Source organism: Benincasa hispida, chromosome 7 (assembly GCF_009727055.1).
Source record: "Benincasa hispida cultivar B227 chromosome 7, ASM972705v1, whole genome shotgun sequence".
Classification (NCBI taxonomy): Eukaryota; Viridiplantae; Streptophyta; class Magnoliopsida; order Cucurbitales; family Cucurbitaceae; genus Benincasa; species Benincasa hispida.
Genome location: NC_052355.1, coordinates 9,942,032 through 9,957,162, shown reverse-complemented (window position 1 = coordinate 9,957,162; position 15,131 = coordinate 9,942,032). Strand labels below are relative to the sequence as shown.

At 31.1% G+C, this 15,131-nt stretch overlaps 1 protein-coding gene across 1 annotated transcript; it reads right to left on the bottom strand.

The window, feature by feature from the left end:
- Positions 1-12,240: 12,240 nt before the first annotated feature.
- LOC120081708 (ras-related protein RABA1c-like) lies at positions 12,241-15,028 on the bottom strand. Its single transcript, XM_039036800.1, has 2 exons — positions 14,612-15,028; positions 12,241-13,013 (listed from the first exon to the last, which is right to left on the bottom strand). Exons 1-2 carry the CDS (start codon positions 14,830-14,832, stop codon positions 12,578-12,580), a joined length of 657 nt encoding a protein of 218 aa, XP_038892728.1. The 5' UTR covers positions 14,833-15,028; the 3' UTR covers positions 12,241-12,577.
- Between the last annotated feature and the right edge of the window lie 103 nt (positions 15,029-15,131).

The following is a 15,131-nucleotide window of genomic DNA, read 5'->3' as shown; positions in this document are numbered from 1 at the left end:
TTTCATTTCTTTCTTTCCAATTCAAATTTGAAAATGGTAAAAAAAAAAAAAAAAACAAAAACAAAGCGGATTTGGCAGTTCTTAAGAATGAAACAGAACTTATTTTTGTTTGGAGAGGAAGAGGTCGAAACTGAAATAACTAATAAATATGGTGGCGCATATTAAATTAGATTCTAAATTATTGCACTATAATATGTTAAAATAACAATAAAATATTAAATTTGCAGCGATCCACTAAAGATTAAACCTAGTTCATTGAGTAAAAACATATAGTTCAACCAAAATGTCACTCTACTCTCCTAAATTGATTTTAATTACGGTGGAGTTATGATCACTTTGTCGACAATAATGATTAAACTCAATAGAGACATCATTATAGAAAAAATAATATAATGATTAAATGTTGAGGAGGAAAAGAAGTAATTAAAGTGATGGAGAAATGAAATTGATTTCCTTAAAATCAGTTAAAAACGAGGCGAGCTTTAAGGAAAAGGGGATCCGGAAAAATGCGGGTCAAAGGATATGGAGGGTGAGGCCCAATTTGAGACCCACCAGAGATTCGACCCGTGACACCCGTATCCTTAAGCTTTTCAAGAATGGGGATATAAAAAGCAAAAGCCTAAACATAAATATTAATTAAAATATATATAACATAAAAGATTCTTTCTTTACATTATTGGTTCCCATCATCCAACTCTTTTTTCCCTTTTTCTACAAACTTTAGAAAATAGAACTATTTGCAAATTATTATAAATATTTAAATTCGATCTAATGTAAATGCCTATTATTAGTATCCATTGGTCACGTGTCTTTTATCCCTTACTCATGTGTTATCTATTAGTGTCCATATAACCCACCTCTTACTTGCCAAATTGCCTATAAATAATGACATTTTGTGGGTTTTGGAAGATACACGCATATTGGTAATCAATCCAAAAAGATTGGAGAAATTAGAGAAATCTACTCTTTGTTATTTTATTTACTTTTTGTTGTTTATTTATTATTATTATATTATATTTTCTCCATATCCGTGTTCTTGTTGTGCGTCATTGTGCTCCTCAAATTCACATGTTATCGGTACGAGCTCCTATTTTTTTTTCCGCTAAAGGTAGGTACTAAGGTATGTCGGTTTTTTCCTTTTCGTTATAATTAATAAATTTAACATTATTTTGTAATTTAACATCTATTAAATCTCTAATATAAATACAATATTTTAAGATAGTGTTGTCATGACAAATCTCATAAAATTAGAATTTGTCACCCTTGATATTAAGGGTAGTAATTATTTATCATGAGTACTTGATGCCGAAATCCACCTAGATACTATGAATCTTGGAGAAATTATTAAAGAAAGAAATACGACATACAGTCAGGACAAAGCAAAAGCTATGATTTTCCTTTATCATCATCTCCATAAGGAATTGAAAATTGAGTAAGTTACAATAAAAGATCCATGTATCTTATAGAAAATTTTGAAAGAGAGGCATGATCATAAAAAAACAGTTGTTCTTCCTAAACCTCCTTATGAGCGTATGCACTTGAGGCTAGGAGATTTCAAATCAGTAAGTGATTACAACTTCGCATTATTTAAAATCAGTTTGAAATTGATGTCATGCAGAGAGAAAATTACTGATGTTGATATGTTAGAGAATACATCTTCTACATTTCATGCCTTGAATATGCTCCTACAACAACAATATCGAGAGAAATTTTTTAAACAATATTCTGAACTAATTTCATGTCTTCTCGTGGCCGAACAAAATAATAAGTTATTAATAAAAAATTGTTAATGTCTACCAACCGAGACGACACAATTTCCTAAAGTGAATGCTATGAATTTTAATAATAATCGTGGTCGTGGTCGTGGTCGTGACCGTGGCAGAGAGAAATAATTATTATTTTCATGATGGTCGTTCTATCATTCAAACTTGAAAAGAACCACACAAAATAATGATCCAAAAGAAAAAGCTTCACAAGATAGGAGTTCAAAAACTATTTAAAATAAATGCTTTCGATGAGGAATGACTAGCCATTGGTTGCGTACTTGTCGTACGTCAAAACACTTAATTAATCTCTATCAAGCATCTCTGAAGGAAAAAAAGAAAAATGTGGAAGAAAACTTTGCATATAAAGATAATGACCTATTTGACTCATCTCATATGAAAAATTTGGATGTGACGAACTTCTTTGAATCTCTTGAAGAGAAAATCGACAAATTGATGGAACATCAAGTGCTTCCTTTGACTTTGAAAATATCTAAACTTAATATTTTTTATTTATTCAACTCCATGTATTTTTCCTCTTAGTAGATGTTAAACTTTGTATATTCCAAATGTTGTTTTTCTTATTGTAATTATTTTTTTTAATGAAGGATCATTTTCATATGTTGGAAGACTAAAACATGAGTAAAGAATATCTATGTCTGCTAGACAGTACAACTACACATACAATACTTACAAGTAGAAAATATTTTTCTACACTGATAATGTTGAAAGCAAAAGTTAATACAATATCAGGTTCTACGAACCTAATTGAAGGGTTTGGAAAAGAAAATATTATTTTGCCTAGATGAACAAATTTACAATTGACAATGCATTATTCTCTAGTCAATCAAAGAGAACTTAGTTTTAAAAATATAAGTTGCAATGGTTTTCATATTGAGACTGATAGAAAGAATAATATGGAGTATCTTTATATCATATCTAATGTCTCATATGAAAAATGTATAATGGAAGAGTTGTCTACTTTATCTTCTGGATTATATTATACTCATATATGCATAACCGAAACATATGCAACAATGAACCTAAAGTTCATGAATCCATATATATTTACAATTTGGCATGACATATTAGGTCATCCAGGGTCTATAATGACGAGAAACATTATTGAGAATTCAAATGGACATCCGTTGAAGAGCCTAAGGATTTTTCAATCTAATGAATTATCATATGATGCTTGCTCTTAAGGAAAATTGATCATTAGACCATCACCAGTCAAAGTAGGGAGTGAATCACCTACATTTTTAGAACGAATGCATGGTGATATATGTGGATCTATTAACCCACTTAGTGGACCATTTAGATATTTTATGGTATTAATAGACGCATCCAGTAGATGGTCACACGTGTGCTTATTATTAAGTCGAAATCTTGCATTTGTAAGATTACTTGCTCAAATAATTAAGTTAAGAGCAAAATTTTCTTATTATACAATTAAGACCATTCATCTTGATAATGTTGTTGAATTTACATCCCAAGCATTTGATAATTATTGTATGTTAATTGGGATAAGTGTTGAACATCATGTAGCTCATATTCATACACAAAATGATTTAATAGAGTCATTCATAAAACATTTGCAGTTAATTGCTAGACCATTATTTATGAGAGCTAAGCTTCCTACATATGTATGGGGACATGTTATTTTGCATGCAATGTTACTTATACGCATAGGCCAGTATCTTATCATAAGTACTCATTATTACAATTAGCTTATGTCCATAAGCCAAATATTTTCCATCTGAGAATTTTTGGATATGCAGTATATATTCCAATTACTCCACCACATCATACTAAGATGGGTCTGTTGGGGTTGATGCCCTAAATCTCGCAAGCCCTATAGTTTGTAATTGTATTGTACAAATATTTTATTTATCTAATAAAATATGTGATGTTTTATTTGACATTTAGTTGCATTAAACCACAAACCAATAAATTAACATCTAAAGTTATCTTGTAGCTTAAACATGTATATAGAGATAACCTAAATGGTCTGTAGTAGATGGATAAGGTTGGATACCTTATCCTTGTGACACTACGAGTATGGCTTGCTTTATAGATGTTATAATTGTTGTAAAGTGCTACAAGTGATCTGATCCTGATCATTCATGTGGAGACATGTGAGCAAAGGTATTCTATACAAAGGAGTTTGTATAAGACTGAACCATGAAATGACTAGTCTCATTATATAACATCGTTCATAATAGAGACTTACATTTTACTAAGATGACCATAGGTAATATGACCTGAATCCTGAGTGAGTTGTGAACTCCTACCTATGAAGGTAGTCCTTTGATTTGTATGGGTGAGAGTGGCTAGATCTCCGACTTAATAAGCCTACCATTTTGAGGATTCGTCTAATTGAAGAATACAACTACACAAGAAAGAATTCACTCTTTCCCTCAACATCAGGGTAAGTAGATAAATTACTTCCTTAAGGGCTGATTCTAGAACTTGAACAATGTGGCGCTACACCCTCTCCTAGCCTGAAAGGGGGTTTGGTTATAGTTGGACTATAATTTATTGTTCATTAGAGAGATCAGTGGTACTTAAGAAATTAGATGTAACTACAGGAGCAAAATGATAATTTTGGCCCAGCTGTACTTATAAGCAATTTGTGAAGGATCATCGTACTATTGATTGGTTATATCTAATGGACACAGAAATATATCTGTAGTGCGAAGAGTACAGTTGTCGGTCTTTAGTGGAGTGCCCGACAGTTAACTGATTGTGAATAATTTAATTAAAGGAGTTTAATTAATTACTCACATACCATTGGAGCTTCAAGCTACAGGTCCATGAGGTCCCCTCTACAACTCAATGGAAATTAATGAGAATCAATTTTTGGATTAATTTGAATTGTTCGAATTGATTGAGGGAATTAATTATATGTGATATAATTAATTTAATCTAATTATATATGATATAATTACTATAATGTATTTGATACATTATAATATAAAGTTTATTTGAGAGGAAATAAATATTTGAATATGATTCAAATATTAATCATGTGAATTGGATTCATATAACTAAATGTAAAATAAATGTGATTTATATTAAAAGTCATTGGTGAAAGAGAATTGAAACTATAGGTTATATTGTATTTGATACAATATAGAAACTATAGGTTATATGTTATATTTGATCTAACATATAGTTTAATATATGTATTATATGATTATCATATAAATATATATTAATTGATTTATTAAAAATAATTTAATTTAATTTTTACAAATCATTTTTGGGAGTTACTCCCCCTCTTTCTCTCTTAATCATGATAGTAGGGGAGTGGTTGTTTTTTCTTCTCCCTATGCTTTCACAGAAACTAACACACAGAATTACAGAGAAGAACATAAGAGTTCTGGGTTTTTCTTTCCCATCATCTTTCTCCTCTCTACTCCCTCAAAAACTCACTTTTCCAAAATAGCCATAATCCACAAACTCCTGAATTCTCATCCAAAGAATACAAAGGTTTCTTCCGTGGTAGTGTCGTTTGAAAGACGGTTTTCCCTTGAATATTGGTCTTCAAAGGTAAGGGTTCTTGAACCCATTTTTCTCTTCTTTATTTTTTTTCGAGCATGCTGAAAAATTCTTTAATTGAATACATAATTTGTGTATCTTATTCTATAAAATTCGTATTTTGTAAAATTGGGATTTGGGTTCGATCCCCGTTTCCACTCACGAACCTTAATCGGTTCCTTCAAGGTTTGAGGTTAGGAATATATGTTAGATATAATTTTTCATCAATTATTAAATATCTTGAACCTCTAACTGGTGATGTAGTTACTACATGATTTGCTGATTGTCATTTTAATGAGATAAGTTTTCCAACATTAGGCGGAGGAATTAAGAAATTGGAAAAATAAATTACATGGAATGCATCGTTATTGTCTCATTTAGATCCCCGTACAAATCAATGTGAACTTGAAGTTCAAAAGATAATTCATTTGTAAAATATAGTAAATCAATAACTAGATGCATTTATAGAAGAAAAGAAAGTAACTAAATCACATATACCAGCTGCAAATGTTCCATTGAAAATTGATATCCTAACACAGCAAGTTGTCACTAATGAGTTTGGAACATGCCAGAAGCGTGGTAAACTAGTGGGTTCTAAAGATAAAAATCCTCAAAAAGAAAAATAATTAATAGTTAAAAAGATTTGGTTGAGGATGTAAATACCCATAAAGAAATTCATGACATGACTAATGAAGAAATTGAAATACCTAAAGTTAATAATGGAATTTCAATAAACTATGTCATTGTTGGGTTGTATGTCCTATAATCGCAATTTGTAATCTTTAAACATATTCTATTTGTAATAAATTTGTTATAAAAATTTATTCAATAAAGTAGTTATTGAACATGTAAATTGCACTTGTAGAGCCTAAATCCAATAAACTAACATCCTCTAGCTATAGCATGAATACTTAAACTTTGTGTAGAGACATAAAAGACGATCAAGTTTGAGTATATAGCCAAAACAGTCTATAAGTATAAGGATAAGGTTGGGTACCTTATCCTACCTTATCCTGAGGACACTATGGATATAGCCCGCTTTGTATTTGATGCAAATGATATGATCTCGGAATCGTTCATGTGGAGACATGCGAGTGGGATCATATGCAAAAGATGTTTGCATAAGACTAGACCACAAAAAAGTCACTTTTCTTTATAACGTCATTTACTGTTAAAACTGACTATTTTAATTCGATGACCTAAAGTAACTCGATCTTAATCCTGAGCTATCTATGAACTTCTGTTTATTCAGGACTATCCTTTAGTCTACAATGGTGAGAGTAACTCAACATCGCCGCTCAATAAGCCTCCCATTTTAGGGGTAAAACCGGGTAGATAGTTGGGGACATACTCCTACAAGATGGAATCCACTCCTACCCATTTTCAGGAATAGTAGATAGGTTGTTTCCTTAAGTACTGACTCCTATTCTTGAATAAGGGGCCTCGCCCTCTCTATGGATGAGAGGGACTCGATTTATTGGTAGGACCATAAACAAATTGTTCATTAATAGATTAGTGGAGACTTAAGGAACAAGATGTATTACAAAGATAAAACGGTAATTTTGACATAGCTGTAAATACGAACAACCAGTGAAGGATTGACTTACTGATCATGATTAAATATATCTATAGTGAAGAGAGTGTAGTTACTGGCCTTTAGTGTAGTGACCCAGTAGTTAAAGAATGTTGGTTAATTCGATTAAAAGAGTTTAGTCAATTAATCTCGAATGGTTCATGATCTATAGGTCCATTAGGTCCCCTACTAGCTCATAAATAGACTAAACCTTAGAATAGTATGATAGAAAAATTGAAATGTTCAAATTTGATTTAAGGGAATTATTAATTGTATACCATATAATTAAATGTTTAATTATCGAATTAAATGAAATTGGAGAATTAGAAAATATTTAAATATGATTTAAATATTTTATATGAATAGGGATATATATTAGGAATGTGTGGTTTAATAATTAAATATTTTATATTAAATTATTTAAATTAATTATTTAAAATTAATCGTTAAATTAATTTTATCAATTTTTTAATTTAATTAAAATTCAAATAAAATTGTATTTTGAGAAAATATTTTTTTGTGTGAAAATTATTTTAAATTGAAAAATTAGAGAAAATGGACTTCTCCCACTTTTCCCACATTGATTCACTATTTTCTTAGTGTTGATTTGGTGTCATTCTCATGTAATTTTGAATTGCATGAACTTTTTAGTTAAAAAGGAATTTTTAATTGCATGAACTTTTTAGATAAAAAGAAATTTTTAATTTCTGGAATTGAGGATGAAAAATGGCTAATTGAGTGAGAAGAGTTCTCTCTTAAGGAGACACACCAAAACTGTTCATTCTCAAAGAATTCCCTTCAATTGATACTCATTTTGGATCTCATCATCTAATCTATGACCAGAGAATAGTAGGGAAGACACTTGTGATGGTCTATAAGCCATTGGAGAGGATAATCAAGCTGAAATTGGAGCTAATTTGGAGTTATTCAAAGGTATTCACCGAAACCCTATTCTTAGATTTCTGAACAAGCATACTTTGAATCCCAAATTAATGTAATTAGAGTGCTTAAGATTCCGATTGCTTCCATTTGTTGAATATTAACACTATCAGTCATGACAGAAAAAAGATGGAACCAGACTCATGTAGTTATTGATAAAATTTTTGCGTATAATGTTATTCTTGATATTATATCTGAAAATGAGGATTATGAAACAAATCTGTTGAAGAATGTCGACATAGAAAAGAATGACTTTAGTGGAAAGAAGCAATCGAGGTAGAATTAAACTCACTTTCAAAACATCAGGTTTTTGGACAAGTAGTTCTAACACCATAAGGTATCAAACCTGTGGGATACAAATGGATATTTGTAAGAAAAAGAAATGAAAATAATGAGGTCACAAAATATAAAGCAAGACTAGTTGCATAAGGTTTTTCACAAAAATCTGGTATTGATTATGAGAAGACGTATTCTTCGATGGTAGATGCAATTACATTGAGATATTTAATTGGTTTAATTGTGTATGAAAGTTTGAACATGTATCTTATGGATGTAGTCACGACATATTTATATGGATCTCTTGATAATGATATTTATATGAGAATCCTACAAGGATTTAAGGTACTTGAAACATATAAATCAAATCCTAGGAATTGTATTCAATAAAGTTACAGAGATCATTATATGAATTGAAACAACCAAGACGAATGTGGTACAGTCGCCTGAATGGATATTTGTTGAAAAAAGGATATCAAAATAATCTAATATGTCCGTGTATTTTTATAAAGAAATCACAGTCGGGATTTTCTATTATAACTGTATATATTTGTGATTTAAAAATAATTGAAACTTCTGAAGAGTTTTCAAAGGCAATAGAATATCTTAAGAAAAACAAAATTTTGCTTTGGTTTGCAAATTGAGTTGGGATATTTATTCATCAACCAACTTATATAAAAAAAAAAATTTGAAAGATTTTATATAGACAAAGCACATCCATTGAATATTCCAATGGAAGTTCGTTCATTAGATGTGATGAAAGATATATTTCGACCTCGAGATAATAATGAAAAACCACTTGGTCCTGAAGTACCATATCTTAGTGCAATTGGTGCACTTATGTATCTTGATAATAATACAAGCCTAAATATTGCATTTTCAGTAAATTTATTAGCTAGATATAGTTCTTCTCCAACAAAAAGCCATTTGAATGGAGTTAAGCATATACGCTATTATCTCCATGGAATGATCGACATGGGTCTATTTTATTCAAATAAATCAAATTTTGATCTAGTTGGTTATGCAAATTCTGGATATTTATCTGATCCACACAAAGTTAAAACTCAAACAGGTTATCTATTCACATGTGAAGAAACTACTATATCATGGCGATCAATGAAACAGGCCAATAACAGCCACTTCCTCAAATCATGCTGAAATTCTTGCAATTCACAAAGCTAGTCGGGAATGTATATGGTTAAGATCAATGAATCAGTACATTCGTGTAACATGTGGTTTGTCTTCTAGTAAAAATCTTCCAATGATATTATACGAAGACAACACAACATGTACATCCCAGATCAAAGGATATATTAAAAGAGATAGAACAAAACATATTTCACCAAAACTTTTATACACTCATAATCTTAAAGAAAATGACAACATCACTGTATAACAAATTTGTTCGAAAGATAACTTGACAGACTTATTTACAAAGGCATTACCTACTACAACATTTGAAAAACTGGTGCATAACATTGGAATGTGACGACTCAAAGATCTCAAGTAATGTTTCCATGAGGGGGAATAAATATACTTTTTAAGAGTATTAGATTATATGAAATATGTATTTTTTTCCTTCATTAGGATTTTTTTCCAGTGAATTTTTTCCTAGTAAAGTTTTAACGATGCATATTTCATATATAATGGGCATTCAAAGGGGAATATTATAAATTTGTTAGATTAGGTTTAATGTAGATGTCAATTATTAGTGTCCATTGGCCGTATGTCTCTTATCCATTACTCCATGTATTGTCTATGTGTCTCAAGATTACACACAATTAGTGTCAATGTAATCCACCTCCTACTTGTCAAATTGTCTATAAATAGTAGTATTTTTTGAGTTTTAGAAGACACATATATTGCTGGTCAATCCAAAAAAATTGGAGAAAGTGGAGAAATCCATTAATTGTTATTTTATTTACTTTTTGTTATTTATTTATTTATTTTATATATTTATATATTATTATTATATTGTATTTTTTAATATTTATTTATTTTATTATATATTATTATTATATTATATTATATTTTCTTCATATCTGTGTTCTCGTTGTGCTCCTCAAATTTACAACACGAATATACTCCTTTTTGTAAATAAGATAATCCTCTTTCAAAAAAAAAAAAAAAAAAAAAAAAAAAAAAAGATAATCTACATAGATATTTTTATTTGGATTTTTCAAATTAATTACTTGTGCTTTTCAAGAAAAAATCTAATGGTTGAAGTTTTATCTTTAATATTCTTTTATAAATATTTCAAAAACTACCGTTGGATTGTAATTTTTTCAAAAATTTTAAATGAAAATGGAAATGTAAAACGAGTATGCATTGGCTTGGTACAGGATGCTGTGTTGAGTCTCAATTTTAATTCAACACTCTTAACAATTTTCTATTTTAAGAGTAGTTTGAATATTTTATGAAAAATTAATGATAGTATTGCAACATTTGAAATGATAGGTATTTATTTTTAGAAATGTTGTTATGTATTTGGTTATTAATTATTATTCCTAAAATTACTACCTATTACCCTTATTTTTATAATTTAACAAAAATAAATTTGAAACCTTGCATTTTATTGAAAGAATAATCCAACAAGGAAATAAGGGAAAGTGAATCAATGAGACTTTCACAATATTGTTATCACATGACCACTAGATTTAATTCGATATGGATTCAAAATTGTGTATGTTTCTTGATAACCATTTTATTTAATTCGAGACATTTCTCTCTTCTACATTTAATAATGTAAAATTGTCAACCATAGTATAGCGGTCTCATTGAATAATTTTTAATCAGACTACATGGTTATTAATACATTTTTTTAGAAAATTATTTGTTTCCAATATATAGAGGAAAAATATCACGAGTTTTTTTTTTTAGTACAAAAATATCTCGAGTTGATTCTTTTGAATTGAAGAATTGAGTAATATTTTGGATTAAAGGGGTGAGTAATAAAATTAGACTTGAGATATTTCTGAAAAAAAAAAGGTTTTTCTTTTTATAATGCTAAAGGAAGAACTTGATAATTGAACTAAAAACAAACATAGACTTTATTGTTCATATCAAACACAATAACAAAAGCAGGAAAGAATCCTCCATTATGATTTGCACAATATAAGAAAATTAAAACTTTTTGAAATTAAATTGAAAATTGAAACATCGAAAAATTCAGTCATAGCATAGGATTAAAAATCATAAAGGAGTGAATGCTTCTAAATTATATTTGAAATAATCTTATGTCCGAATATGAACCAACCTTGCAATTTACCCTTTAAAATATTGTTTTTAAGATTTCAATAGGTAAACTTCCTTATTATTATTATTATTTTTCATTTGGTCTTTAGGTTTTTAGCATATTATAATTTTATCTATGAATTTTCAACTCAATTTTTATTTGATTCTTACATTTAACCCCTGAGCTTTGATTTTTGTGTCTAGTTAGTTCTTAAATTTTAAGATTTTCACTTTCAACCTTGATTTTTCACTAAATACTAACTTTAAATCTTTAATGTTAACGTCTATTAATTACTTTTCACTATTTTTTCATAATTACTAAAAAGAAATTTAAAACTTTACTTCGTAATTGTTTAAGGTCAATTAATTGTTGGTTAACCCCAACGACCAATATAAGCATTAGTAATAACCTAAGTGTAAAAATATATAACATTAAAACATATAGATAAGATAAAAACTAAACTCAAACCTCAAGGATTTAAATTCAAAATTTAGGAGTAAAAGTGTAAGAGTAGACCAAAAAGATATTTTGCATATTTTCCTATTTTCGTAAAGAAAAAGAAAGGAATGAATTCCATTATTCCACAGAAAAAGGGAATAAATTTTGATTTAGGTGGGGGTGGCATTAACAATGATTTGGTTGGCCTGTATGCTTTGCTCCCTCCACTTTCTACATAAATTTACGGGAAAGTTTGACCACAATTTACTCCATTTTAACCTGCTTTTTTCACTAATGGATTTCCATTGATTTAGCATCTTTTTCAGCTTCATTACTTCAATCTCCTGCTCAAAATTCATACTATAATTAATCCAATGGATTGAGGTTAAATCTTTGATCAATGATTAGATTAGGGGAGAAGGAGAAAATACCACATATCTTTCTTATATACATAGTTCACTTCACACAAAAGATGAAACAAATCTTGGAGTCTTGAAACTGAAAGCCATAACAATTCTGTACTTGGAAACAAAGTCCCTCAAAGTCAAATGAGTATAAAACTGTAATTTGCAACTCCCAAGTGGATCAGCTTAAGCATCAGTATTTTTCAAATCATAAGTTAAAATATCAGTAATCGAAACAGTAAAATACATCAAATCAATCCCCATGAATCCCCTACCTCTATGCATCCCTGGAAAAAATTTCACACAACCCCGGTGTACTATATGTAAAACAAAATGTAAAATAGATGTCGAGCAAGGAGACGACCTGCTAGTGCTGGCTGCTGCAGCGACTTCAGAGATTGGTAGTCTAGCTGGAACAGCAACCGCCTTTCTTTACCTCGGAGACATCCTTACTGATATCAATTTTCTCCCCTTTTGCTAGAACGGCTGATGCAGCAGCATCATCGTTAGCTTCCATAGCCTTCTTGCTCACTATGTGGTAAATTTGTGTAAGCACTTCAGCAAAGGCATTGTCAACGTTTGTGGCTTCAAGGGCAGAGGTTTCCATGAAATAGAGGGACTCTGTCTCAGCAAATGATTTTGCATCCTCAGTTGACACTGCCACAAGATGGCGAAGATCTGATTTGTTGCCAACTAGCATTACTACAATGTTGGGATCGGTATGATCTCTCAACTCCTTCAACCACTTCTCAACATTTTCATATGTGGAGTGTCGTGTAACATCGTACACAAGCAGGGCGCCAACTGCTCCTCGATAGTAAGCACTTGTAATCGCTCTATACCTGTGAACTTGAGAAGTTAAGATGAAGTAAAGATAGTTTTTAGACCAAACTAAGTTAATAGTCTGTCACACAGGTAAACGTCCCATTTTGACTACAGAAAAAGTTTGTTCAACAATTATAAGTGAGCTATATAAAGGTATTAAAGGTAACTTTTCCAATCGCATCCTAATTTGGACGCCTTATTGTGCCAATTGTGACAACTATCTTACAGCATGCCTCACTCATTAAAATGAGAATTGGACCACTTTTTCCAGATAAACAAGACATTTAAGATGAATCTTATTGCTGCAGAACATCCAAGATGGTAGCACAAATGGGTTCTGTCAACCTCAAAAACTAGTAAAAGAGGTGAAACATTCTCATATATTTTATAAATTAACACTCCATGTCAATCATCTCTACATCAATAGGAGATGAGCATTGAACTTTGAATTAAATCTTCACATAGACACAGGCCTTTTGAAACCAGTTTAACAGATTTAGTGTAACCTGACTTTGATATATTACTAACTGGTATTCCTCTGCTTCTCAACAGTCAACCCCAAACACTAATTGAAGAAGTGGACTTTTCTCCACATTTATAAACCGACACTTGACCACGTCCATAATAGAGGTGGAATAACCTAACACAGTTGCTAAAAACGGAAAGACAATTATTTGGAAGAGAAAAGTTAAGAAACAGTAAGCTTTTCGGAAATGGACATTACAGCTGACTAATCTTCTAACATACTCAAGAACTTTGGGGGCATCTGCTTGTCCAATTCGTACCGGAAAGCATGTAATGCCTGAATTACAATTTAAGGGAAAGGGCCTTCTTCTTTAAGCCTGAAGACATGTTTCTATCATATGCATAACCCAACGAAACTATATTTGGAGTTATCAAAAAGCTTTCTGTATTAAAATGTGATCGGAAGGCTTGATTTGCTATCTCTCTTGTTCCTCTCTCTGTGCTGTTTTATAGGACAAGGTAGCATCTAGCACGACAGCGATGGAATGTCTGTGATTTAGGTGTCAAGTACTGATGCAAATTAAACAACAGAAAACAGAACTCAATTTTCTCCTAAAATATCTCTTAACCTCCTGACAGTAAACTTCAATTTTCAAAATTAAGGAAGTTTCCACATTTTACTTACACTTTTTACTCATATTCATGGCATTGGTACTAACAGAAAACACAACCCCCCACCTTCCAGGGAAAATCTATAAAAAGTCAATCAACCTATATAGTGAATTGAGGTTTTGACGTGGGAGAAAATGACAAGGGAAGGCAACAAACAGTTAGAAGTATTCTAAGCTCTAACAAACCTCTTTTAGTTTAGATCCACCAAACCCATCAGGGTACCCCATTACAAATAAACAAGCATAACCTAAACCAAACAAGACGATGATTACTACTAATCGAAGCTTTAAAAAGCAATTACATTTAAGGGCAGGTACATTTCAAAATCAGTAGCAGCAAAAGAAAGAGAAACAATAAAACAAGAGCAGAGCCCCATATGTGACACAATATTTCCATAAAAAAAGACAAGGACCCAGATCATAAAATGTGAAATCAGAAACATAGAAAGCAAACAAAAGCAAAGAAGGGGGAAAATCACCGTTCCTGGCCAGCAGTGTCCCAAATCTGAGCCTTGATAACCTTGCCATCAAGATTCAAACTGCGAGTAGCAAACTCAACCCCAATAGTAGACTTAGATTCGAGGCTGAACTCGTTTTTGGTAAAGCGGGAAAGCAAATTGGACTTGCCAACGCCAGAATCTCCGATTAAGACGACCTTGAAGAGGTAGTCATAGTCATCTTCAGCTCTGTAGGCAGACATTTTCGAGAAGCCCTCCCAGCCGTGGAGAATGAGAAGAGAGAGAAAGAGGGGTTTCTGTTTTCTTTAGATCGCGCGACTTTCTCTCTCACACACTGTAAAAATCCTTTCTTTTTTTTAGCGGAGCTGTGTTTTTCTTGGTTTTTGAACTTTACCCTTTGTTTGTTTTGTGGGAAAGCCGAGGGAGGCCTGCTCTTGAGGTGAAGCAAGCAACAACACAAACAAGTGTCCTTTCTCAAAAATTGAAACTTGGAGCAGACAGGACAAGATTGTTAGCCTCATCAAACTGTCTTAATGACGTC